Here is a 26,109-nt window from a genome sequence, read left to right as displayed (position 1 = left end):
AAAAAGACCGACTTGAAGAGGAGGCCGTCCCCCGCCATGGCGTAGATGACCCTGGGCATGGGGAACAAGGACCCCAGCAGGGACACGGTGAGCCCGGCGATGGAGCCCACCGCCACGATGTACTTGGCGAACATGCAGCCGTGCATGGCGAACATCTCCATGAGGGGGGCGTCTGCGTCGATCTCGTTGTAGGGGACCATCAGGGTCAAGATGACCGACACCTGCACGGAAGGTGTAGTGGATGCACTTAATGGGACACGGAGGCAGCTGTCGCCCCTAGCAACCGTCATCCATCACAAGTCTTATTGAAAAGATGCTTCTCTTTAGGTACTGTTGGTGCCTCAAGGCTGGAATGTGTGCGGTTTCCATGGTAACCCACCGAGACATACGCCGTGAGACAAGTGATGAGCGAGGCGGTGATGGCGTACGGGATGGACGTGTTGGGACTTTTGGCTTCTTCCCCCGTCGTGGCGATGATGTCGAAGCCGATGAAAGCGTAGAAACAGGTGGCGGCGCCTTGCATCACCTGGATAACAACATAGCAACACTTTTAATCCATGACACAAACAGCAAAATATGTTTTAGAAAATCATTTATATCATTTACATGATTCTACCATGAATATCATTCATTATTTCATCAAATAAATTATTGATGATGATTCTTCATTAATTCTACAATTTATATTATTATTAATAAAATAAATTAATACCAAAATTATGAATAGTAAAAATAACACAAAAACTACAAAAAATGAAAAGAAATGAATAGATTAATAGATAAAGATGAAACTGATTTAATAGAAACAGTTGGCAGCTGCTTGCATAAAGTGGAGCGCAACAGATTTTTTTCCATAAAATAAATACTTTACAAAGTAAAAAAAAATTAATATAAATAATAATAATAACAAATAAATAAAAACTATTTTTTTCATAAAATAAATACGAAAAAAATAATAAATTGATATAAATAATAATAACAAATAAATAAAAACATAAAAAAAATCGAAATAAATGAAAAATAGACAGATTTAACAGAAACAGGTGGCAGCTGCTTGCATTAACTGGGTCACAACAAAGAAAAATGTTTTCATAAAATAAATAGATAAAAAAAAAAATTAACCAAAAGATTTACATGTAATAAAGTCAAATGAATCAACTAAAATTGGAAAAAAATATTAAAAAGTGGCGGTGGACCCTCGCAATAACTGGGTCATAATGTCATCTTGTCATAAAATAAAACGAAAATTGGAAACATTAAAATTTGAAATAAAGTCAAATTAAATTAAATAGAATGAAAAAAGAAAAATATATAGGTAGCTAAAAAGCCAAAAAAGGAAAAGGTAAATAAAATTCAAATTAAGAATAAAAAAACAGAAACACGTGCCCTCTGTCAACCCAAAGAAACACAGTTCATAAAAATCTAATCAAAAACCAAATTTGTGTGCGTACCCCCGACCAGCCAAAGGGCAGGAACCTCCCATCGTCCCAGTTCTCCCCGTTGACGAAGAAGAGGCCGGCGATCATCAAGAACACCCACACCACCAGGTTGATGACGTTGAGGGCGTTGTTGAAGCCCACAGAGTTCTTCACACCCAGCGCCACGATCACCGTCACCAGCAGAGCGATGAGCAGCGCCAGCAGGTCAGGATAGGACTGCTCACCTTTACCTTGAAAACAGGAAAACAGCAGCATTTCACTACTGTACAAGAACTATCAGACATGCTGAGCCAGCATAATCATGCATTCATCATGCCCTCCCAGTCAATCCTGGGAAGACAAATCCATTCCTGTGCTGTTAAATGAGAACTGTCCACGCCTGTAAGCGTCTTTTATTGGGGTTGGGAGCTGCTGTCATGTGAGAAAAGACAGCGTGGATCTCAATCATCACTACGCAAATAAAATATTCATTAAAAAGAAAGGCGGAGGTGACAGACAAGATTATTTCCCAGATGGTCAGAGGACGAGGGAGTCTAGTTCATGTTTTTTAATTACAAATTGAAGGATGCGTGCGGTCATGCGGTGGTGCTCGGGTTGCCCGGCAACACGCGTATCACCGACACAGCTCCCTTGCTTGCTGCTGGTATCAGCACTGTGCGCTCGTTGTCAGGAAAATAATGCGCATTACATAAAACAAGCAAAAGGACAACGCCAAGACGCATGCATTACGACATGGTTGCATTCAGGGACTGAACAGCGACACGGATAAAAGGCTGCTGTCGTTTAAAGCTGGGATTTATCAGCCTTCTTTCCCTAAGTGAGTAGCAAGCATGCTACAGCCAAGCGTGGTGGTGCTAGCATGGCGCTGCGGGGCTGCATGAGTGCATGAGACTATACATGTTTAATAGAAACAAAAAAAGAGTAAACATTAATAAAACTAAATAAAGACAGGGAATAAAATATGAATACAAATATGAATAAAAATGAATAACAATAACTGTAATGACAACAAAATGAAATAAAAATAAGAAGTGAGACAAATAAAAGCTGTCAGAAGTCACCTCACGAAGTTGCCCTGACTTACCAAAGCCGTTGAGTGTTCCGATGTGCGTCGTCATAAAGTTGCTGATGCTGTGGTTGGCCAGCGAGTCGGCCATGCTGCTGAGCGCCGACGCCCCCGCCGCCGTGCCGATCAAGTACTCCAGGATGAGGTTCCATCCGATGAAGAAGGCCACGCACTCGCCCACCGTCACGTAGCTGTACGTGTAGGCCGAGCCTGTGGTCTTTGGCACGCGCACGCCAAACTCTGCGTAACACACTCCTGCCGGGACAGCAGAGTTCTTCCCTTAAGTACTTGTGGCTGGAGGTGGCCATAAATCACAGCGGATCAATGATAATGAAGACCACTTAAGAGCAGACGGCTTCATGCCTCACCTGACAAAATGGAGGCCACGGCGGCGATAATGAAGGACACGATGACGCCGGGACCGGCCATCTCTTTGGCCACCAGGCCGGACACCACGTACATCCCCGTGCCCACGCAGCTGCCCACGCCCAGCGACACCAGGTCCATCGTGGACAGCACGCGGGCCAGCTTGGTGCCGTGAGGACCCGTGCCCGACATGGCCGAATCCAACATGGACTCCACGGGTTTGGTCCTCAGGACGCGGGACGTGAAGGTGTTCCATGCGGAGCCCCACTGGATCCTACGGGGGTCCAGCTTGCCTGCCAGGCCGCTCATGCTGACAGCTTAGAGGTCCACTTCCACACGAAAGAACTTCCTCTGACGTTTCTTCTCAAGGATGTGGAGCACTTTGAAGGAAGGTTACTCAGAAGGTAAGACGTTTGGACCCCACATGGTCAGAAGGCTTCTAAAAAAATAAAAGATGACCAACTTAGTTTGGACTTCCTGACTGGGCGACATAGTGATACTTTTAAAATATCAATATTTCTTTTAAGCATGATATCAAAGACAAGCATATCGTTGATATCGATATAGACTGGATTTGATGCGGCGGTCTCATGTTTCAAGATGGCGCCGCCCGAGTGGCGGATGCGTGGATCTCCACTATGCTCTCAGTATGCAGCAGGAGCTGCCCGTGGCTGCTTTGGGGGCGGGGCGGACGTCTCAGCAGCACCCGCTGATGCTCAGTGAGAACACAAATTTCAGATCAATACGTGCTTTCACTTTTAAGTACGCAAACGCCAGAAAACTCTCCAACGACGCCAGAAAAAGTACCCAGAGGGTTTGGAATGTCGCCAGATTCAGCGACAAGGTCGTCAAGTTGACAACACGTGAGCGCGTTGGTGACGTAAGTGATTCCTTGAGGCGGTAAAGAAATCGACTCAAATTTTTCAAGGAATCGTTGCACCCCCCCATAAGAAGACCCTGAATATGCAGCAGACTTGAATATAAGACGGCCTCTTTTTCAGGACACGTTTGATTTGGATTTTTGTTTTTCATCAATTTTTTTGTTGATTTGAAATCAAAGACAAAACAAATCCTTGCAGAAAAATTCAGACTCAAAAAAAGTGTTATATTCCAGTCAATCCAGTCAGTCAAGTATTCATCATAAAACATGTCCTTGAACTTTGAAGGATTCAAATCATGTGAAAAGGATGATTCGTGTGCCGGTTGTTGGCGCAGTAAAAGCAGCTGGTAATTGACGCTGTGTTTGTGTTAGATAGCTCAGCCTCCTCCTGCATTGAACACAAGAGCAGCCTTTATCCTCCCTCCGCTTACCACTGTTGGCAAACAGATGGAACACCTGCTGCTTGCCCACGGCGCTTTGTGTGCTCGTGCGCTGTTTGGTTGACGTGCGACTCTTCAAACAGCAGCGGTGGTCTCTCTGCTCGGAACTAAACTCTTTCCCCCCAAAAAAACTGAGTTGATGAGATTTGTGATACGGACGGATCAAGTATGTTTGTTTGTGGATTCTTGCTTTAAATGAAGTGACACACACGCTGGATATTGACTTACCTACTCGATAAAAGCTGTATAATAAAATATCTAGGATACAGTATTAGGGCTGTCAAAGTTACGTTAACGGACGTTTCCTTTAACGACACTCTTTTTTTTTTTTGACACGTGATTAACGTGCACACGTCCTGTTTGACCCTCGGCCGACGCCGTAGTTTGAGGAAGTAGCGGTGGCCGTGTAGCCACAAGCGACAGCAAATATTGAGCGGAAATGGATCAAGAAAAGGGTATTTTGATTGGTAAATTTAGCTTCAACGCCTGGCTGATGGCTCTCGCAACAAGACCAGAGTGATTTGTATCTTCTGTCGCTGTGATTGGAGTTGTCACGGAGTACGCCGACTGGCCAGAGAGGAGCGAGAAAGCCCTGAAGCACTGCCGCTATTTTCTTATTGTCATTTCTACAGTGGTGCCTTGACAAACGAGTGTCCCAACTAACAATTTTTTAGATGCGAGCAGTCTCTCGGCTGATTTTTTGCTCGGAACTGCGAGCTACAATTTGGGTACGAGCTGCTAGCGAACGCCAGGCATAGCCGAAGACAGCTACGAAGGCGCTTCCATCAATGTGACCATGACTGAAGAGCTAGCATCTGGAAAAGGTTATAAAGGTTATGTAGCATTACATACGTACGTAGCGATGTTATTTATTTATTTATTATGTATTGTGTAAAACTATGACAGGGACAACATCAAATTAAAAGCACGAAATGAATACAGAGCCACCATCCACCAGTACGAGCCCGGACTTGTTTTTGTACCACAAATATGCAAATTAGCACTCAATAAGGTCATCAAATCTTACCTTTACGTATTATGTTTTCCCACATAGTATCAGCATTTGGGACCAAATATGAGGTGACAGAAAAAGGGTAAAAATACGGTATACAGGTAGTAGTCCATCTGTGTGAATTTCTGTTGGAGCTCAATAAAGTCTCTATTTGTGCAGCTTGTGAGAACTGGAGACTTCAAAGACCGTCAAACAAAGTGGGACAACTGGCCGCTCGCATTAAACATTCAAAAACTGGGGCATTTCGAACTGTATATTATTTTTGAACCCACCATCCACCAGTACAAGCCTGGACTTGTTTTTCAGAGAGTTTGTGTATCGCAAATGTGCACATTAGCACTCAATAAGGTCATCAGATCTTACCTTTATGCATTCCCACATAGTATCAGCATTTGGAACCAAATGAGGTGAATGAAAAAGGGTAAAAATACAGTATAGTAGTCCATCTGTGCAGCGTAGGTGTAGTTAGATGGACCGTCAAACAAAGTGGCTGCTCGCATTAAACATGTGGAATTTCTATCTGTACTGTATATTATTTTTTGAATAAAATAATGGCCCATATTTCCAAAATTTATATCCCTTTACATAAAATTTGATGTAGTTATTGTTGTAGTTGCCGTATCAAATCGTTTACCACAAAGAGATTTACATTCCTACTTATTATACATAAAAACATTTTTTCAGCTGCGATTAAATGTGATTAATTATGAGTTAACTGTGGACAAAATGTGATTAATCTTGATTAAATATTTGAAGTGATTGACAGCTCGAATGTGTATATAAAAGATTATAATAAATAGAAAAATATATACTCAAATCCATAGATCTTTAGAAACTTTTTTTTTTCCAAAAACAGGTCTTGAAAAAAAGTCGAACCATCTTACATTCAGGGCCGTCTTACATTCACCTCAAAACAGTAAATAACATGACGTCAATAAAGGTATTTTTTTTTCAACATGAGAGAAAACTCATTTTTACATGAACAAAGTTGACATTTTACAACAAAAGTTGTAATCAAAGTAGTCGAGATTAAATGTAAAAGTAAGAAACATACTTTTGGCAAAACGGGTCTTGAAAAAGAGGAGTTATCTTATATTCAGGACAATACAGTATGAGACCCACATTGGACCGAGGGGGGAAAAAAATCATAAAGTGGGGGGGGGGGGTCATTTTTTTTCGTATGCATGTATGAGAAAAAATGCAGAATTTTTTTGTCATTTTAAAAGAATAGTAGTAATTTACGAGATGTAGATAAAATGTAAAAAAAAAAAAAACAAGATACACTTAAAAAAATGTTGTCTTGGATTTTTAAAAAAAGGGGGCTTATCTTATATTGAGTGTCGTCGTATGTTCGGGACAAGACATTTTTAGACCCACACGGAATACAGTCTTTTTTTTTTTTAGAGAAAAAAAACTCAGAATTTTTATGTGAATAAAATAATCCTACAAAAATAGTCATAATTTTAAAAGATTAAATATTAAATGTAAAAAACTATTTTTGTATTTTTTGGTTTTGGATTTTTTATTTTAAAAAAAACCTTCTGAAAAAGTGTGATCACCTTTCATTCGTATTTAAGTGTCACACCAGACTCACACAGCACAGCGAAGGAGCAGGTAAGTAATTCAACGTGAAGGAGGATAATACGATTTTTTCAACATGATGAGAGGAAAATTCATCAGTTTTACAACAGCGGTAATAAAGGTAGTTGAGAATTAAACAAGAGAAGGTAAAAATAAGATATATATTTTTCACAAATCGTCTTATGTTCGGTACAATACAGTATTACGTAGAGCCACACTGAACAGAGAATACAAAAATAATACTGGGGGAATAATCTTTAAATTGCATGTGGCTACAGTTGTAATTTTACAAGAATAGATGTTAATTTACTAGATTAAATATAAAATATAGTATTTTTTCATGTTAGAACCACAATATTAGAACCCCTCTTTGGACCACTTACCAATACATAAGTTACAAATGTATTCAGTATTGTGGGTTCGTCATATATTTGGGTTAATACGGCGTAGGTCACACCAGACCACACTCTGGCAAAGCTAATTATCTTTTTTCCGGAATCCCGTGTCTCTCTGTGAATGTGAACAATAGCCGCACCTTCTCTAGGTTCTGTGTGAAAGGCCAAGGGTTTTATATTCTGATGATCTATTTTGTGGGATCTCTGTGTGAAAGAAGCTAACTATTTTCCCTCTCTTTGTTCCTTCTTAACACAAACCTGAACTCAACCTTCAAGCATTTGACCACACGATGAAGAAGTCCTCACACAAAACGGTCCTCAGTGTTGAACCAGTCGTGGCTGGAGTGTATAATATTGTAGCTGAGAGGCGACGTGGGCGTGTTTGCTTGCTAACATTCACTGAAAAGCTGCGCGGTGAGTGTTAGTTTAGCGACGGTAAGTGAAGAGATGAGCAATTTGGCCGTAATGGCTCTCTTTTCAGCAGCGGGTGTCAGGTGCGGCGGCGCTGAGAGGCTGGGAAAATGTCAATGAAATAAGATGACAAGCGTGCTTTTGTGTTATAATATACATGCAGGCAGGCGTGTACGCTACACTCCGTCATTGTCTGCTATTATGACACACGCCGCTGTCCACAGATCAATAGCTGATCTTTATCACCACAGTATAATCAGTGCGTTTCCCCTGTCGGAACATCCATGCTTACATCTAATCGGCCGTGACTAAGAGCGTCTGCATGCCCACCTCCCCATCGCCTCCCGCCTGTTCTGAATTACAGGCTGAATAACCCAATTAGGGCCTGCGTCGCTGCCGTGCTAAGAGCTCCGCTAGTTGAGGCTGAGAGCTCTTCTCGGTGCACTCGGAACCAACCTGGCAACCCGCCCGCCTTCCGTGGCCGGTCCAGGGAAGGTCCAAAAATAAAAACGATCTACAAGAGGTCCGTGGTCATTTGTCGGATTGCTGGAGGGGCGTTTTTTTTTTTTTTGCGTAATCTTCACAAGGAGACGGGCAAACTGATGAAGAAAACCGATGGCGGCCTAATGTTCTCTGCAGAGACAAAAATGACCCTGAAGACAAATCAATAACTCCCTCACGCAGATTCACTCATCGCTCAACTACGTATCCCACGACGCCAGTTTTTACCAAGAAAGGCTTCAGGATGCCTGTAGCTAACCTGGTGCATTGTGCCATTACCATAAACGTTGTATAACATTACGTGTGGATGCATGTGAATGGACTGACACGTTTAGAATATGTGTATGTGAATGGACAAACATTATGCCCGTCCATATAATTTAGACACAGGTTTACACTGCGTGCGCGTATGAATGGACCAACACTTCTTAACAATATGTGCATGTGCATGAACAGACGTATCACACATTCAATATGTATGCGAATGGATTGACGGATTTTTGGCTTCTGCGTGTGGGTATGAGAATGGAGCAACACATGTTTACAAAAAGTGGATGTGAATGGATCGACACAGCTTTAAAATTTGTCTCAGTGAAGGGACCAAAATGTCTACGTGAAACGACATACATTGTATTGTGAGTGCATGTGAATGCACAGACGGATGTTGATGTGTGTGTGTGTGTGTGAGCGGACCAACACAATTTACAGCGTGGACGTGACTTTCCCAACACGTTTACAATCTATGCGAAGGGTGTGTACTTTATTATAAAATATGGACGTATAAAGATGATGCATATGTACAGTGTGTGAATGGACTGACACATTTACAAAAGGACAGACACGTTTACATTATGTATGTATGTATGTGAATGGACAGACGTGTTTACATGATGTATGTATGCAAATGGATAGACATGTTTACATTTTGTATGCAGAATATGTAAATGGACATACTGTACATTTTGCCGTTGTTTATATATGTGAATGGACATACATGTTTACATTGTTTATATATGTGAATGGACAGACATGTTTATATTGTTTATATATGTGAATGGACACACATGTTTACATTGTTTATATATGTGAATGGACAGCCATGTTGCCATTGTTTATATATGTGAATGGACACACATGTTTACATTGGTTATATATGTGAATGGACACACAAGTTTACATTGTTTATATATGTGAATGGACACACATGTTTACATTGTTTATATATGTGAATGGACATACATGTTTACATTGTTTATATATGTGAATGGACATACATGTTGCCATTATGCATGTATGTGAATGGACAGATGTTTACATGATGTCTGTAGGTAAATGAACAGACATGTTTACATTATGTCTTATGTGTAAATGAACAGACATGTTTACATTATGTCTTATGTGTAAATGAACAGACATGTTTATATTATGTCTTATGTGTGAATGAGCAGACATGTTTACATTATGTCTTATGTGTAAATAGGCAGACATGTTTATATTATGTCTTATGTGTAAATGAACAGACATGTTTATATTATGTCTTATGTGTAAATAGGCAGACATGTTTACATTATGTCTTATGTGTAAATGAACAGACATGTTTATATTATGTCTTATGTGTAAATGAACAGACATGTTTATATTATGTCTTATGTGTAAATGGGCAGACATGTTTATATTATGTCTTATGTGTAAATGAACAGACATGTTTATATTATGTCTTATGTGTAAATGGGCAGACATGTTTATATTATGTCTTATGTGTAAATGGGCAGACATGTTTATATTATGTCTTATGTGTAAATGGGCAGACATGTTTACATTACAATGGAAGCCTGTGATCATATTTTCATCTATGTCTTGTCTAGCATGTTTTTATGTCACATATACTATTCTACGTACACTATACTGTATTAGACCATGGAACATTTGAGTGCAGCTAGCTGAGTATGACGTGAGTCATGGCGAGGAGTGTAAACAAGGGAGCTCATCGTAATATCGCCATAAAGCAGAGAATTAGTCTTTAATTTACACACGAGTGCAAACTGCAGCCGCGTCGACGTCGTCCAGATTCATGGAGCGTCTCGCCTGCGTCTTGTCGTCATCTATCTGCCGCTAACGCGACCACCGTGACGGCCCGCGGCTACTGGAAGTGCGCCCAGACGCCAACACAGATAAATAAACAACAACGGCGTCACGCCCGCGGGCTCCGTGACTAACCAGCCTTCGCCGTCACATCTCCACGGGAGAACATGGCTGCTCGTAGATGAGCTGATACGCGGCTGGAGACGCACACAGTGGGGCTGAAATGAAGGCGGGGTTTATCGATTGCTGGCGGCGGGATCAAATCTCCGAGGCGTACGTCTAAATATCCCGCAATGATATCCTCGCTATGAAAGGTAACGCGAGTCATTTTCTGTTCCAAAACAATCAGTGATGTTTTACTAGTGCAGGAGGACGAATGTGGCGGCCATTACTGCATGCAGCCTGGCTGACGTCACTGCTAAACACACAAGGAAGGGAGGACGGTAACCGGCCGTTCATGAATTAAAAGTATTGTATTCATGTGTGTGTGTGTGTGTGCTTGGATGAGTCACGGCTGCATCGTATAGTGACATCACAACACTTCCCCTGTTCATTCGCATACACGACAGTTTGTCCGCTTACTTACACATATCACGTAAACACCTGTAAACACGTAAACATGTGTCTGTCCATTTGCATACATGCGTATTGTGAACGTCTGTCGGTTCATTCACAGCTATTTACATCTTGTAAAAAGCTGTCTGTGTCCACGTTTGTCCATTCACATATGCACCCAATGCAAGCATCTGCCTGTCCATCCATCCATTCACACACATTGTAGACATCTGAGTAAGTAAACACATTTGTCCTTTCGCCTCCGCACACAATGTAAACATCTGTCAGTCCATTCTTGTACAATTCAGTCTGTCCATTCCCAAATATCATTTAAATATCTGTTTGTCCGGTCACATAACGCATGCTGTACGTCATTAAGCCCCAATCACATTAATGTTTAATGTTTACGCAGAAGATAAACAAGACATCCGTCAGGCAGCAAACTGCATTTTTCAAAATAAGAGTTTTTAAACACAGGGTAGGAGCAAGTACAAGCGAGCGGTGAGAGGCATGTGGGTTCTGATCTGACGATGCCTTCGGGTGGGTGTGTGTGTGTGCGTGTGTGTGTGTGTGTGTGTGTGTGTGTGTGAGGGGAATGCAGACAATCTGCAGTTGCTAAATTTGCCAGTTATGTAATCCTCTGATTCGACTTCTACTTGTTTTTTTTCAACCTGTCATCAAATGTTGAGCCTGGCTGACATGTTCTGAACAATACAGCTCCAATTAGAAATAAAATGTCTCATTTTTTAAATATAATTAGAAAGATAATTTATATAATTATACAAGTAAATAATATTTGTAAATAATTTATGTTATATAATTATAAATATTTTTAATAATAATTCAATATTATTTTATTATTATAGCTTTTAATAATAATTTAGTTGAATATTTAATTAATAATAATAAGAAGAAGAAGATTAAATGTCACTCACATAACGCCATCCAGGACATAATGTGCTCTAAAATACACTTCACACATGTCATTACGTGTTATTTATTTTATGTTTAAAGATCACATCTGTGCATTTCCAAAACCTTTTTTTGGGGGGGGAATAAACTTGCTTAGCGTGATTTCTGTCAAATTAGGCTGTGACTTAATGAGGAAACTGCCGGTCCCCACACCCGCATAAACGACAGGGAATGCGGTAATATGTATGCCTTGTGATTGTTGAGGAAAAGACGCTTATATTTTGCAGAATAATGCGATTCTGTACACGTAAGCACAAATGCTACGACTGTTTTGGCTGTGATTTACACGAAGCATGAACACCCATGTCCACTTTTTTTCAATTTGGGGGGCATTTACGTAGAAAAGCGCCCACTTTGACGCCCATTTTCCAATATGTGCATTGTCAGGCTGTCAGAAAAACGACCACAATGCCGTTTGCAGTGAAGACAGAGCACCTGTTGAGCAGTGAGGACGCTGCAGACGTCTGCTTTTTCAGCACCACGGACAGCACCACATCACAACAATGAGGGATGAATAGAAATAACACGAGGAGGAGGAGGAGGAGGGGAAAAGAGAGAGTGGTGTGGCCATGTCATGAGGGATTAGCCCACTTCCACGCTGCCTGTCATCTCACACGGATAGACAGATGTGTTGAACTTACCTGCAAAAACGATGATTCCACCGGCACTCCCTGCACTCCAACGCCGCCTCCCTGAACCTCCAGCCCGGTCACTCTTCCCGCACGCACGCCGTCAAGGTGAGGCGCTCACACACGGGTGGGCCAGCATCACCTCTGGGCGTAGAAGGAAGGAAGGAAGGAAGGAATGGTGTAAGGGAGGAAGGTGGTGTTGGATTTGAGGTTAGATTAGAAAGAAGGTGGAAAAAAGGAGAATAGAAAAAGGAACTCACTGCGGCACGGGTGAATGAACGCATGCCCGAGTGCGATGCTGCAGTCGTCGCCTGCATCAGCAGCAGCATCTCCAGGCTGAGAGGAGGAGGAGGAGGCAAGGGAGGAGAAGGGAGGGAGGAATAGCGAGGGAGGGGACGATGATGCAAAAAGCTTTAAATCATTCACAAGCCCCTCCATGCAACCGGAGAAGAAGAGAAAGCTACATGGCAACTTTACCTTCACAAAATCCCCCATAAAGGTGTTTGCCTTCGACGTGGAGCTTTTATTGCGGTCGCCGTTTGATTGTACGGGAGCTGAAATACGCAAAGAAAGCACTTAATCCTTTTCCGGGAAACTTTGCACAGGGGTGGGGAGCGGGCAAAGAGAGAAAAAGATAAAATGCGGTGCGGATCCGGAGTGAGGTGGCGCCTTCACGTTCAAATCTCAGCGGATGTAAGCGAGGGTGGAGTAATGCGCACTTTCTGCAAACATCAATTATATTTTGTAAAACATTAGAATATTTTACCCACAGTTTGCAAGTTTCAACTTAATAAACGCCTCCAAATTGTGTTGTATTTCCTCAAGCAAACATAATCTTCCTTTCATGACTGCTGGTCTACAAATACCTTTTGAGAACATGACTGGTAAAAACAAAACGTTTTCAACAGAAATAAACCCCAAACACCTATAAAGGCTGCAGATGCAGACATCAACAAGCCAACCCAGCAGCCTCAGCAACAAATAAGCTGCCAAGTGGATGCTAATAAAAGGTCACAGGGGACGTGGCGGCTGACATTTAGGCTGCAGGGAGACGTGATTGATGTTTAATGTCATCAAACGATGCGGGAAAAGAGGAGAAGAAGCCACCACGACGTTCATTTGCAAAGGCGAAGCGCCAATGCTGCTGCTTTGTCATCAAATATTCATTGTGCGGCAAGCGGCTTTGTCCGCCATGAAGTCTGAGGCGTGCACTTTTTTAGAGAAATACGGAGGTTTTCCAGTAAATTACCATTTCTGCAGAATGTTCTTTAATTCTCATTGTTTTTGTGACTAACACCCGTCACACAAATAGCAAAAGCACATGCACAACAAAATAAAAGAAACTAATCCAAATAAAGTTGGAATTTTTGGAAAATTAGGTTGGGGGAAAGTTATAATAATGTGGGAATAAAGTCTCAATATTATGGGAATAAAGTCATAATTCATTACGAGAAGAACATTTACAAGAATAACGTTGGAATGGTTGGAAAATAAATTTTAAAAAAACAACAGAAATGGAAAAAACAGCTGTAATTTTACAGGAATAAAGTCAAAATATTAAGAGCAAAAAGTCGTATTCTAACGAGAAAAAAAGTCCCAATTTTACGAACACAAACTTGTAATATTATGACGAAAAAAAGAGCTGAAATTTTAAAGAAAAAATGAAATTTTTTAAAGTCATAAGTGGAAACAAAACAAAATAAAGTTGTAATTTTTGGAAAATTAGGTTGTGGGAAAAGTTATAATATTGTGGGAAGAAAGTCCAAATATTATGGGAACAAAGTCATAGGTACGAATAAAGTTCACGGATTACGAATAAATAAAGAATAAGGTTGAAATAGTTGGAAAATTTAAAAAAAACAGCAGAAATGGAAAAAAAATAGCTGTAATTTTACATGAATAAAGTCCAAATATAAAGAGCAATAAGTCGTATTCTAACGGGAAAAAAGTCCCAATTTTTAGAGCATAAACTATTTTATGACTAATTATGACTAAAAATGTCATTTTAGCAGCAATGTCATTTTTTTAAGTCATAAGTGGAAACAAAACAAAATAAAGTTGTAATTTTTGGAAAATTAGGTTGTGGGAAAAGTTATAATATTGTGGGAATAAAGTCTCAATATTGTGGGAATGAAGTCCTAACTCATTATGAGAAGAACATTTACAAGAATAAAGTTGAAATACTTGGAAAATTTAAAAAGAAACAGCAGAAATGGGAAAAAAAAACATCTGTGATTTTACAGGAATAAAGTTAAAATATTAACAGCAAAACGTCGTATTCTCACGAGAAAAAAGTCCCAATTTTACGAACATAAAGGTGGAATATTAGGACTAAAAATGTCATTTTAGCAGTCTAGAGGTGAAATTTTCAAAGAAAAATAGAATTTTTTTAAAGACATAGGTGGAAACAAAACAAAGTTGTAATTTGGGAAAATGAAGTTGGGGAAAAAGTTGTAATATAATATAATATAATCCTTTTCGCAGTATAAGAAAAAATGCTATTTTTAAAGTCACTGTCATATACTAAAGTCATATACTTTTTTAAAATTATTTTTTTAAATACACCTTCCATTTTTTGAACAATTTTAATGACAAAAAACAGCCTAGCCTGCTAATTAGCATGTAGCCTGTTAGCGGTGCGCAGGTGTCAGGTCTCACGCCGTCATAAATGCGAGGCAGGCTGCCGTGCCTCACGTTGGGCGCAGTGACTCACTGGGGCTGTGCCCCTCAGCGGAGAGACAGCTGTGCGACCTGAGTGCCACTACCCATAATGCACTGCTGTGTGATGAGGTCACTGGGCCAGGGGGCACGGCTGACCCTTGGTGGGCACGCACACAAACAAGCGCTGTGTGTGTGTGTGTGTGCGCGTGTGCGTGTGTGCGTGTGTGTGCGTGTGCAGTCGTGCTTTATTGTCCCACATAAAACGCGGCCTGTTGTCACGTAGAAAAGATCCTAATGGAATGATCGGATTCATCGACTCACTCGCGCGTTCCCACAGTGAGCCATCATTCGTCAGCCTGATCGTCTTCACACGCTCGCTAAACTCGACACTCTCTCTCCCCTGTCCTCGTCTAAGCAGCCATCTTTTATTCACCGCAGCTTTGACGGAGGAAGCGGAGGAGAGAGGAAATGTTACTTTTGTCTTTGTCTCAAATCCAATCCCGTCTTTGTCCCGGGACGCCACTCTCACATCGCGCTCATCAAAGTCGACAAAAGCAGGCGTACATTAACCAATATGTTCAAATTAGGAAAAAGAAAAAACTTTTTTGTAATATCCGTCCATCCATCCATTTTCTATACCACTTCTCCTCTTTAGGGTCGCGGGGCGACAGGCGGGGTACACCCTGGACTGGTCGCCAGCCAATCACAGGGCACGGTTTTTGTAATATGTATAGTTTTTAATTAAAATAACTAAATTAAACTAACATTTAAACATTTTGTATGTATTTTTTACTCCAATTTTAAAAAAAGAAAACAGATTTCTACTTTTTTTTAAAATAAAATTAAGTATTAAAAATGAAATCACTAAAAAAACATTTTTAAATATATGAAAAAAAATTAAGATTGGAACATAAAAACAAAAAACAAAAAAATGTAAGCATTACAAAATATATATTGTTTGAAACAATTAAAAATTACCAAAATGAATTAAAAACTGAAAAATAAAAACATTTTAAAACTATTTTTAATGTATATTTTTATCTACTACAATTTTACATTTTACAATTTTACAAAAGTACAAAATCCAAATTAAAATGATTAAACAAATGGTAATATATTAAAAAAAATAAAAGATTGAAGCATAAAAACCTAACCAAAAAATTAAAATTAGAGCATTAAACATAAGAAACGTAAATAGAAAATGTGATAAAATAAAAACAAATATTTAAAAAAAATGTAAGAAATATATATATATATATATATATATATATATATATATATATATATACACACACACTGTTGAAAAAAGCAAATATGGGAAAAATGGAGCAAAAAGGCACCACGTAAAGAGAAAACGGTCCAATAATATCTAACATAAAGCTTTGTTCTTTGCGTTTGCGTTTTTACAAAATAAAAATAATATGAAGGCGGTCGCATGCCAGTTAAGAAAGTAAAAGTGTGAGTGCAGACATTGCTTGTGTACACTTAGTGAAGATTCTATAACGGCCACAGCCTGACCTTGGAACAGACTAGTTCTATGTCAACTATGTCTGCGGTCTCTTCACACATCAAATGTATTTTGAGACATGTCAACAAAAGAAACAAGCGCACTGCATCCTTAGTTGGTCATGTGATGTATTGATGTGTCAGTGATGTGTCTTCCTGTCCCGCCGTGCTATGTGAGATAAAGCACAGAAGCCGTTTGGTGTTTACCACGTTCAGGAAGTCCGCCCGAGGTCACATGTGACTCATTCACACACACGCACGGACATGGACACAGCCTCCGACACGCGCAAGCCTTCAGGATCACATGTGGGTGCCTGGAAGACGCGAGGAGTGTGATTCACTCAGCCCGAAACAACAACTTCTTCCATAGAAGCGGCCATTTTGCAGCGCTCGCATCACCACACTCCCGCCGCCAAGCCACAATATTTCATCATCCAACATCGCAACGTCCACGTTTGCCGCCGGGGAGAAAATGTGATAATAACCATAGAGCTAGGAAATGGCAGCCACTTCAGTTGGCAGACATGTCTGGTGTGGGGCCGGGGGCTGCAGCAAAGATGGGAAAATCAATCAAAAGGGAAAAAAAGCCATCATTCCACGAGTCAGGTTAGGAGCGGGAAGTTGAAATATTCAAGAAAAAAATGTAATTTGTTTTAAAAGTCAAAAAGAATGAATAAAGTTGTTGTTTTTGGAAGAAGGGGGAACATTTATAACATGGGAAGAAAGTCCAAATATCAGGAGGAGAAAAGAAGTTGAAATATTTGGAAAACTATACCAAAAAAAATCAATAGCAGAAATTTTACCAGAGTAAAGTCAAAATATTAAGAGAAAAAAATAGTTTCTAATGAGAAAAAAGTTGCAATTTTATGAGAATAAACTTGTAAAATGAGGGAAAATATCATTTTAGCCACAATGTTGAAATAAAGACAAAATACATTGTTTTAAAAGATATCAAGTTATAATTACGAGAAGAACATTTACAAGAGGAAAGCTGAAATTGTCATTTTTGGAAAATTCGGTTGGGGGAAAAGTTACAATAATGTGGGAATAAAGTCTCAATATTATGGGAATAAAGTCATAATTCATTACGAGAAGAACATTTACAAGAATAACGTTGGAATAGTTGGAAAATTTTAAAAACAGCAGAAATGGAAAAAACAGCTGTAATTTTCCGGGAATAAAGTCAAAATATTTGTCATAATCGAATGAAGAACAAAAGTCTCTATTTTACAAGAATAAACTTGTATTGTGAAATCTTCCGGGACGGCATCTTGGACCAAGTCAAGCATCAGTTAGCACAAGTGGCCGACTGCAGGTGTGACAAGTAGAGTGGCAGCGTGAAGGACGGAGAAAAAGAAACAAAACAAAACAAAAAAGAGGAAAACAAGACCCTCGGCTCAAACATAATGACGCAACGGGGGGAATAACAGAGGTTGTTCCAAAGTGGCAAATGACAGACTGCTGCGAGCGAGCACACGCACGCACACAATTTTTATTTTGACCATTTAAAATTTTTTTAAAATTAATAAAAATTGTAAAAGTTCTAAAAAAATACACCTTCCGTATTTCAAAGAGGTGTTTTTACAGGTTTCGACTATTAAAAAAAAAAAAAAGAACTTTAAATGAAAAAATTCCAACACATTCCAAAATGGTTTTTCTAAGTGAAAAAACCAAAACCAAACAAAACCATATATTTTTTAAAAGAAGTGAAAAACGCTTTAAAAAACTTGTGTAAAATGTGAAGGCACATCTCTTCATTCAAAAAACTTGAATGTATTTACATTTTTCACAGAAAAAAATGTTTTAAATGATTTTGAAGTGTTTAAAGCTGAAGACGTTTTTTTTAATTTTCATAAAAAAATGTTTCCCCCGCCATATTGAAGAAGAGTTTGTAAAGCTTTTCTAAAATTGACATTTTTATGAAAAATGAATACATTCTAAAATGTTTTTGATTTTAAAAAAAAGATATTCCCCCTTCCATTTTAAGGAAGTGTTTTTAAAGGATTTGACTAATTTTTTAAAATATTTAAATGAAAAAAATCAAACACATTCCAAAATGTTCTTTTTTAATTAAAAAAGTATCTTCAAAGCAAGCTTGACTAAATATTTAATGACAAAATATTGTCATCTAAAATTAGTTTTAATTTAAAAAAAAAAAAAGATATACTCCCCACTCCATTTTAAAGAAGTGCTTTTTAAAGCTTAAATGTATAAAAAGTGAAAATGTCTCGTTTCGACTGAACCACCAGCCAAGCATCACACTCTTAGAAGCAGAATGGTACTTTAAGTGCAGAACTTCTAAGAAAACTGAAGCTGTTCTCCAATGTTTTGCAATCCCCCCCCCAAAAAAAAGGGTATAAAATGTGGGGGTTCACCCCTCTGCAATTGAGAGCAGATGCACTTTTGTTTTGGCTGATGCAATAAGGCCAGCAGTTGAAGTGTCTGATTGGATTATGTGGCAGGAAATGATTAACATGTCGGAACATGGGGTCGAGTGACAGGAGGCCAGGGGAGGAAATGTCGTCGTCGCCAGCGTGTGTGTGTGTGTGCGCGTGTGTCATACAGGCAGGCCTCGACGGGACTGGGCTGAGATCAAATCAGTCGGTCCAAACTGGAGCCAGATGAGGCGGGTCGTTTTACGTCGATGGAGATGTGACCTGCAGTTCACAGCCGTGTGCGCAGGCAGCGCTTCCACTGAAGATTTTAAAAATCAAATTAAAGTTCCACATCAATCATGACTGCTACCAAAAATGTAAAAAACATTAAGAAATTGAAGTCATTTGAGATGCGTGTTTGGGTCGTTGCCGTTGTACTCGTGTCCTGCAGGTGTCCAATGCGTGCCTTTCAAACTGCTGTGTGGACCTGTGATGCTAATGCTACAAACAAGGCTAACAAGGAAGCAACGCGGCGTGCTAAGATGTAGCGCTACACTGCACATGCAGCGAGACAAGGAAGTGGATACAGGCGGTGGTTTTCAGCCTTTGATTGCCCGCAAGAGGCGTCGGGTCGGAGGACGGACAGTTGGACGAGAAGCGGGATAACAAAGACATCGGGCCAAGATAAGCAAGACCGCTGTTGTGTGCCAGTGGGGGGTCACTCCTACACACGGTAGTGGGAAAACATGTTTTTCAAAGTCAGTGTTGTGTTCATGGTGAGGCTGTGGTGGAGATAACACACTACTTCCTGATATAAACACACACACACATCTTTTATGACACTTTTCCTTCTTATGGTTTTATACGGTTGGGCCCTCACTGATGTTCATAATTGGGGTTTTTCTTGAACTATCAAGCCAGCCTCAATTTCAAAACGTCTGCTTTACAGATGCCATGTGTGCTTTCACTACTTGCGTTTAGATTTTCCTGACAGTTTCATCTTTGGATTGTCTGTGAAATTATTTGTTTCAAAAAATCAAATGAGTCTTTCCTCTAAAAAGTAGAATTTTATTGAAAAAATTATGACTGATGACTTTTTCTTTTAAAATTTGAATTTTAATGAAAGTTTTTCTTCTCATATAATGTCTAATTTTATTATTAAAAGAAATTTACATTTGTGATTGTTATACAATTACAATTGTATATCTTAACATCCTACAAAGTATTGAAATACTTAATTTAATTTTTTGAATTTTTTTTTTTTAAACGGACTCCTGACTTCTACATTTACAGTTTCTGTAAAAGTATAAATTTAAACGTGCACATCTGACATTTTCTTTTACACAATTCTAATTTTATATTTTAAAAATCCTGACAATTTTATTTTTTAAAATTACTTATGATTTTTTTCTTTGAAAATTATTTTACTGGAGTTTGTCTAAACGTGTAATTTTATTCAAAAGTGTACATTTATGCCTTATACAATCATTTTATAAAGTATTTGCTTTGGGTAGTGACCAAAAGGACAAGATCGAGTGTAGAAGCGGCCGAAATGAGTTTTCTCCGTAGGGCGGCTGGGCTCTCCATGAGAGATAAGGTGACAAACTCCGAGTAGAAGCGCTGCTCCTCCGCATTGAGAGGAGCCAGATGGGGTGGCTCAGGCATCTGGTCAGGATGCCCCCCGGGCGCCTCCCTGGGGAGGTGATCAGGGCACATCCGACCGGTAGGAGGCCTCGGGGAAGACCCCGGACATGTTGGAGAGACTATGTCTCTCAACTGGCCTGGGAACGCCTTGGGATCTGCCGGAAGGCGCTGGACAAAGTATCTGGGGAGAGGGAAGTCTGGGCTTCCCTGCTTCGGCTGCTGCCCCGACCTCGGATAAGCGGCAGAAGATGGACGGATGGATAATTCCAAATTTCTATTTTTTTTAAATCCAGAAATTCATACTTTTATTTAAAAAATTATGACTCATGACTTCTAAAATAATTTTATTTTAAAACATTCTAAAAGTATAACTTTAAATTTACATTTGACTTTGTAAAATTCTAATTGCATTTAAAACAATGTCATTTACAACTTTTATACAAGTATAAATTAAAAAATTATGACTCATGACCTTTTTATTTAAAATTAGACACACACACACACACACACACACACACACACACACACTCCTGATCAAAATCTTAAGACCAGTTGAAAATGGTAGAATTTGCACTTTGCACATTTGGATCGTAATGAGGTTTTAAGTAGAGCGACAGAACGCCCAAACGAGAAGGGGAGTGAGACAAAACACATTTGGAACTTGTCACTTAAAGATCCAAATGTGCAAAATTCAAATTCGAGCAATTTTCAAACTGGTCTTAAGATTTTGATCAGGAGTGTATATATACGGTATGTTGTATTCTAAAAATATCAATTTTTTTAACATTTGACATTTTCTTCTAAAATTAGTTTTATTCCAGAAAAAAAAACTTACGAAAAAAATGGACTTTTTCTGCTGCTATTATTTAAAAAATAACCAACTTTTTTCTTGACACTTTTCCTGTAGTTTTTCAGTGTTTTCCATTCCATCCACCCCCCCCCCCCCAGTTGTGTCCCTCATTGATGCTGTCCTGTGAGGGTGGGTGTTCCTAATGAAGTGGCTCCAGCGGGTCAATACTTAGACTTGATAAAAAGGTAGCGGGAGGTTTGAACTTGACAAAGAGGGGACGAGCAGACCTCTCAGCATGACGGGGGCTTCCCAGATGTGAAAATGTGGGAGTTGGATTATGAAAGGATGACGAGCGTAATATCCTTCAGTAAATATCTCTAAATAGTACTGTACGTGTCACTGCAGTACCCAGAAGACATTTGATGAGCTTACAAGCCGCAGTGAATGATACTGTGTGTCGCCACCTGCTGTACAGATACAAAACTGCACATCACTGAAAAAATAGTATTTTCCTGCTCTTTTCCAATTATGGACTTAATAGGTAGTCCTAACCAATGACGTCACTTCCACCCTGTAATGAGCACATTGTAGCTCGGGGAGTCAGCGTCAGGTTCATCCGCTCCCTGCGGTGATCCGGCCTATCCCACAACCTCGCCGGCGGACCCCGGGACCATCGTGTTTTCATAGCCACTCCCTGTCCTGCGTGCACAAACACGAACATGTGCACTGCATTACACACGCCACACACCAGCACAGCTTCTTACACCTTTCCCTGCCTAGAAAAGAAATAACCCCTTCCAGGGTCAAACTGTCAACATAGGAAAATCTTTACCGACGCCACATTATTGAGGGGTGCCTAAACTTTTGAAAAATCAAAAGGATGCAAATTCACGTCATATATATTGTGTATATGTTAACTTAATTTTAGGACTTTATTTTTGGAAAAGGCCTACAAAATACCCAGGAAATGTTTTTCCCCCCCACATGCGCGTCTGATGCTGCACAAAATGAAACGTTGCGTTTCAATCTCAAATGAGGTTTAAAAATAGGAGATAATGTTGCACATTTCTGTTGACTCAAACCAAAAAGCCGCATCAAGTTTCAGTTTTGAAAATCTCCACTCGAGCTGAAGCGTCGGAATATTAGACGAAGACATCCAACACCCCCCACCCACCACAGCTAGATGGCAATCCTGTGGGAAACACTGCACAGTCAAGGACTGTGACCATCACTCTGAACTATTAGTTACTGGATGTAAGGCTATTTACTGTACATTCTATTAGATTTTATTGCATTTACTGTCTTCCATCACTGTTAATTGGTTCCAAACCAGACCGTGATAAGTGAATTTCCGTGAAGCAGGATTCCTTATTTATAAATGAAATATTTTCATCATTTGAGCATTAAGAAAACCTGTTTACAACCCCTATCGTAACCTTTGCATTCCTATCACCCAATGTAGTAGACAAGAGAAAAGACATTACACTAGGTCCCCAACTAACGAACACAATTGGTTCCAGACAACCGTTCGTAAGTCGATTTGTTTGTAAGTCCAACAAAAGGTAATATTACCAATTATATAGGTACTACATGTATGTGTATACATATATACATATACACTAGGTCCCCAACTTACAAACACCCGACTAGCGAACACTCGCGGATACGAACACAAGCCGACTGGTCTATATTTTATTTTATTTTGCCAATTGTGTTCGTTAGTTGGGGACTTAGTGTCTGCGTATGTACGTAAATATGAGTTTGGATGTAGTAGTAATATTAAGCAAGGATAATTAATGACCAAAAAAACAAATAATAAAAATGATGTAATACGTAATGATAAATGTTATTTACCTTTGAAGAGGAGTGGTCGAGCATACGTCGTTGTGGTGGTGGAGGTAATATTACCAATTATCATTGAAAAAAGGACAAAGGACTTTCCTTTGGACCTTCTAAATGCAGTTTGTAACATTACTAGTGCACCCAGACATTAAATAACACCTATATAGACACCTTTACATTCTTATTATCCAATATAGTCCACATAATCTTGGAAATAAGCAAATTAAGACGTAAGACTTGTGCTCGTTGCAATAAATGTGTTCTGGACGTGTGAACAGAAAGTGACTTCCAGGGGTTCAGAGGTGATTTTTCACTGGATTACATCTCCAACAGCAGCCCATGTTATTATTGTGCATCTTGTGAGAATTTAAAACAGCAATAAAAGCCAGTTGATCTGGCAATCAAGTCTGGTACTTGTCTCACTGAACAATTAGTGACACCTTGTGACCAATGTAGCATACTACATTCAGAATTTGAATGCGTCTAAATTCCTTGCATGTTTAAGCTAACTTATGGTATCCATTTTTATGCTTGAAAACGCTTAATTTAGGTAAAAAATGTAACATTCGCTTCAATATGAACGTTTTTTAACTAATTGTCTGTATTCAAGCACAAAACACATGACTTATAAATACAGCATGCTTAAAAAAGCATGATGGCAGAAAGCCGTGAAATTCAAAGAGTGAATTGGCGAGGGATGACCGAATTTGCAATTTGTTCAGCATGTGAATTGGGTACTTTTGTAAGCGTATGTAAATCACCAATGGAGGGAATGCGTCACTTTGGGTAGGGTCGGCTCTGCAGTGAGGTTTCATCATTGCGGTGGTGGCAGTTTGACCCTTGAACAGACTATTTCTATTATTTCCTATAGTGCAAAATGCTTTCTAACTGCAACAAACCAGTGCTGAATGCTGAGTCAGCTTAAAAAAAAATTGCAGTGTCACACTTCCTACTGTACGTACTGTACCATTTTGTCATGTCTCAGCACCAGCAAGACGTTTCCCAAAAAGCCTGAAAAAGGAAAACTTAGTCATCACAATAATGCACGTCCAGCCTTTGCCCCTCCAACACAAATATACTTTTTCTTTTGTAGCATAACTGATGACCTTACGTGTGACAGCGTGTTTGCTTCCAGGAACCCGTGATGTCATTTGTGCCGCAGTCAGCATTCTAGCTGGGAAGTGTGGGAGGAGACCTGACAAGACACCTGTTTGGAAGAGGGTGACCGCATCGCTTCTGCACTCCCGTAAATGTTGGAACATCTTTTTGCTGGGCCAGCACAGGGGAACATGCAACAGTACACAACAACACTTTATACAAGTAGAAATAAAATGACTAGATATAACTGAACATTGAGTTTTACATTATAGTTGCACTCAACTCAATCCACATTGTAAACTACTTTTTCAAAAAAGTACAAATCTAAAACTAATTGGGGAAAAAAGATCAAAAACTAATAAATGACTAAAATAAATTAAAAAAAATAAATCTTTGCAAGTTAGATGTGTTTTTTCCAAGCATTACAAGTGAACTTTGCAAAGAGTCAAACCTCAGCTTTGTCAATTCCCCCATTTTTTTGTAAAGTATTGCATGCAACAAAAGAGTCTGCCCTGTATGGCCTTGTTCTGAAAAAACAAGCACCCAAGTGTTGCTGACCCACTGTCCATGTTTTTTTTTTTTTTTGAGTGACTGCTACAGTAAATAACCTGCCACGGGGCCAAAGAAAGCTGCAAGTGCAGAACCAATATTGAATTTGTTCCATGCATTCATCATTTAGAATTAGTTCACATTGTCTACTGCGAGTACAACTACAGTCTTTCTCCATCAAATGGATTTTTAATATTTTGGGTGTTTGTAAGGGAGTCATTGGATTTCCTGTGCGAGGGGGAAAAAAAATTGCCTTGTTTTGCAATTTTTTTTGGAACAAATTAACAACCATGCAGGTCTGGATTTGGTGTCACACTCAAAATGAAAGTGGAAAAAGACCTCATTCTATCCCATTTACTCAACAGCATGTGAAATTGATTGTCAAGTGTGAATTGAGTGCTCCCTTTATTTTTTGGAGCAGTGTATAAATAAATGTAAAAAGTGCAACTGCCATAATCATAGCACTGATCTATTACATCACACAATACTTTTATTTTTTATTTATTTATATTGTTTTTAAAAAGGGATAGTTCAGATTTTTTGTAGTAGTATGACCTCCCCCGTCAGCGGCGAAGGCAAGCAACTCGACTTACACCACCCCACTCTGTCTCCTAATTCCAGTTCTGATCGGATTTTGGCGATGAAGAACGTAGTTCTAAAGAGTTCTAAAGAGTAATAAATACATTTTCATTACAAAAATGCCTTCCCAAAAAAATCTGACCTCACAAAACGCTCGGCGTTATATTTGTGCACTCATGTGTATGTGAAGAAGACACCTGCGGTAATGCCACTCTTCCTTAAATGTGTGTTCCACAGCGGAGGAAGATGCGAGCGTCTTCAGTGTGCAGGAATACGGCGGGAGACAAACATAACACTGAGCGTTTGTGAGGCCGGATTTTTCTGAGAAGGCATTTTTGTGAGGCAAATGTATTTCTCTTTTGAATGCATATTGTTTTGAGAAGTCAAACTCTTTGCTTAAATGTCCCCAGCAACTAAGCGGATCTGCGTTCATCACCAAAATCTGACCAGAACTGGATTGAGGAGATCAAGTGGGGGTTAAGTCTCTGTTGCTGGACTACACTACTGATAGAGATGTCATACAACTTAATGTAAAAAAAAAATAAAATAAAATAAAATAAAAATCCCAACCATCTCTTTAAGTCTCGTTTCAGTCATTTTTACTGAAAATGAAATTTTTGCACAATATTTCATAGTTTTTCTTTGAAAATTTAAACATACTTGATATTTGGTTTGCAAGAATAGCACCACTTGCCAAACATCCAGCCACTAGGGGGTAGAGAAACTGGCACTTGCT

At 39.4% G+C, this 26,109-nt stretch overlaps 1 protein-coding gene and 1 long non-coding RNA gene across 2 annotated transcripts in view; one reads left to right on the top strand and one right to left on the bottom strand.

The window, feature by feature from the left end:
* slc7a14a (solute carrier family 7 member 14a) overlaps positions 1–12,945 on the bottom strand; it is a 26,390-nt gene extending 13,445 nt beyond the window's left edge. Inside the window, exons 1-8 of the mRNA XM_054795877.1 lie at positions 12,807–12,945; positions 12,590–12,665; positions 12,342–12,473; positions 2,874–3,310; positions 2,524–2,760; positions 1,452–1,669; positions 380–526; positions 13–221 (exon numbers count right to left, since the gene is read on the bottom strand). Of these exons, the coding sequence (XP_054651852.1) occupies positions 13–221; positions 380–526; positions 1,452–1,669; positions 2,524–2,760; positions 2,874–3,180 (1,118 nt within the window). The 5' untranslated portion in view covers positions 3,181–3,310; positions 12,342–12,473; positions 12,590–12,665; positions 12,807–12,945. The remainder of the gene's footprint in view (positions 1–12; positions 222–379; positions 527–1,451; positions 1,670–2,523; positions 2,761–2,873; positions 3,311–12,341; positions 12,474–12,589; positions 12,666–12,806) is intronic.
* LOC129192174 (uncharacterized) lies at positions 10,151–26,109 on the top strand. Its single transcript, XR_008573367.1, has 3 exons — positions 10,151–10,487; positions 12,088–12,437; positions 24,283–26,109. It is a non-coding gene; the product is annotated as an uncharacterized LOC129192174 (long non-coding RNA).

This window comes from Dunckerocampus dactyliophorus, chromosome 13, assembly GCF_027744805.1.
Source record: "Dunckerocampus dactyliophorus isolate RoL2022-P2 chromosome 13, RoL_Ddac_1.1, whole genome shotgun sequence".
NCBI lineage: Eukaryota > Metazoa > Chordata > Actinopteri > Syngnathiformes > Syngnathidae > Dunckerocampus > Dunckerocampus dactyliophorus.
Note: the sequence above shows the minus strand (reverse complement) of the source record. Positions and strands in the feature narration are given on the sequence as shown.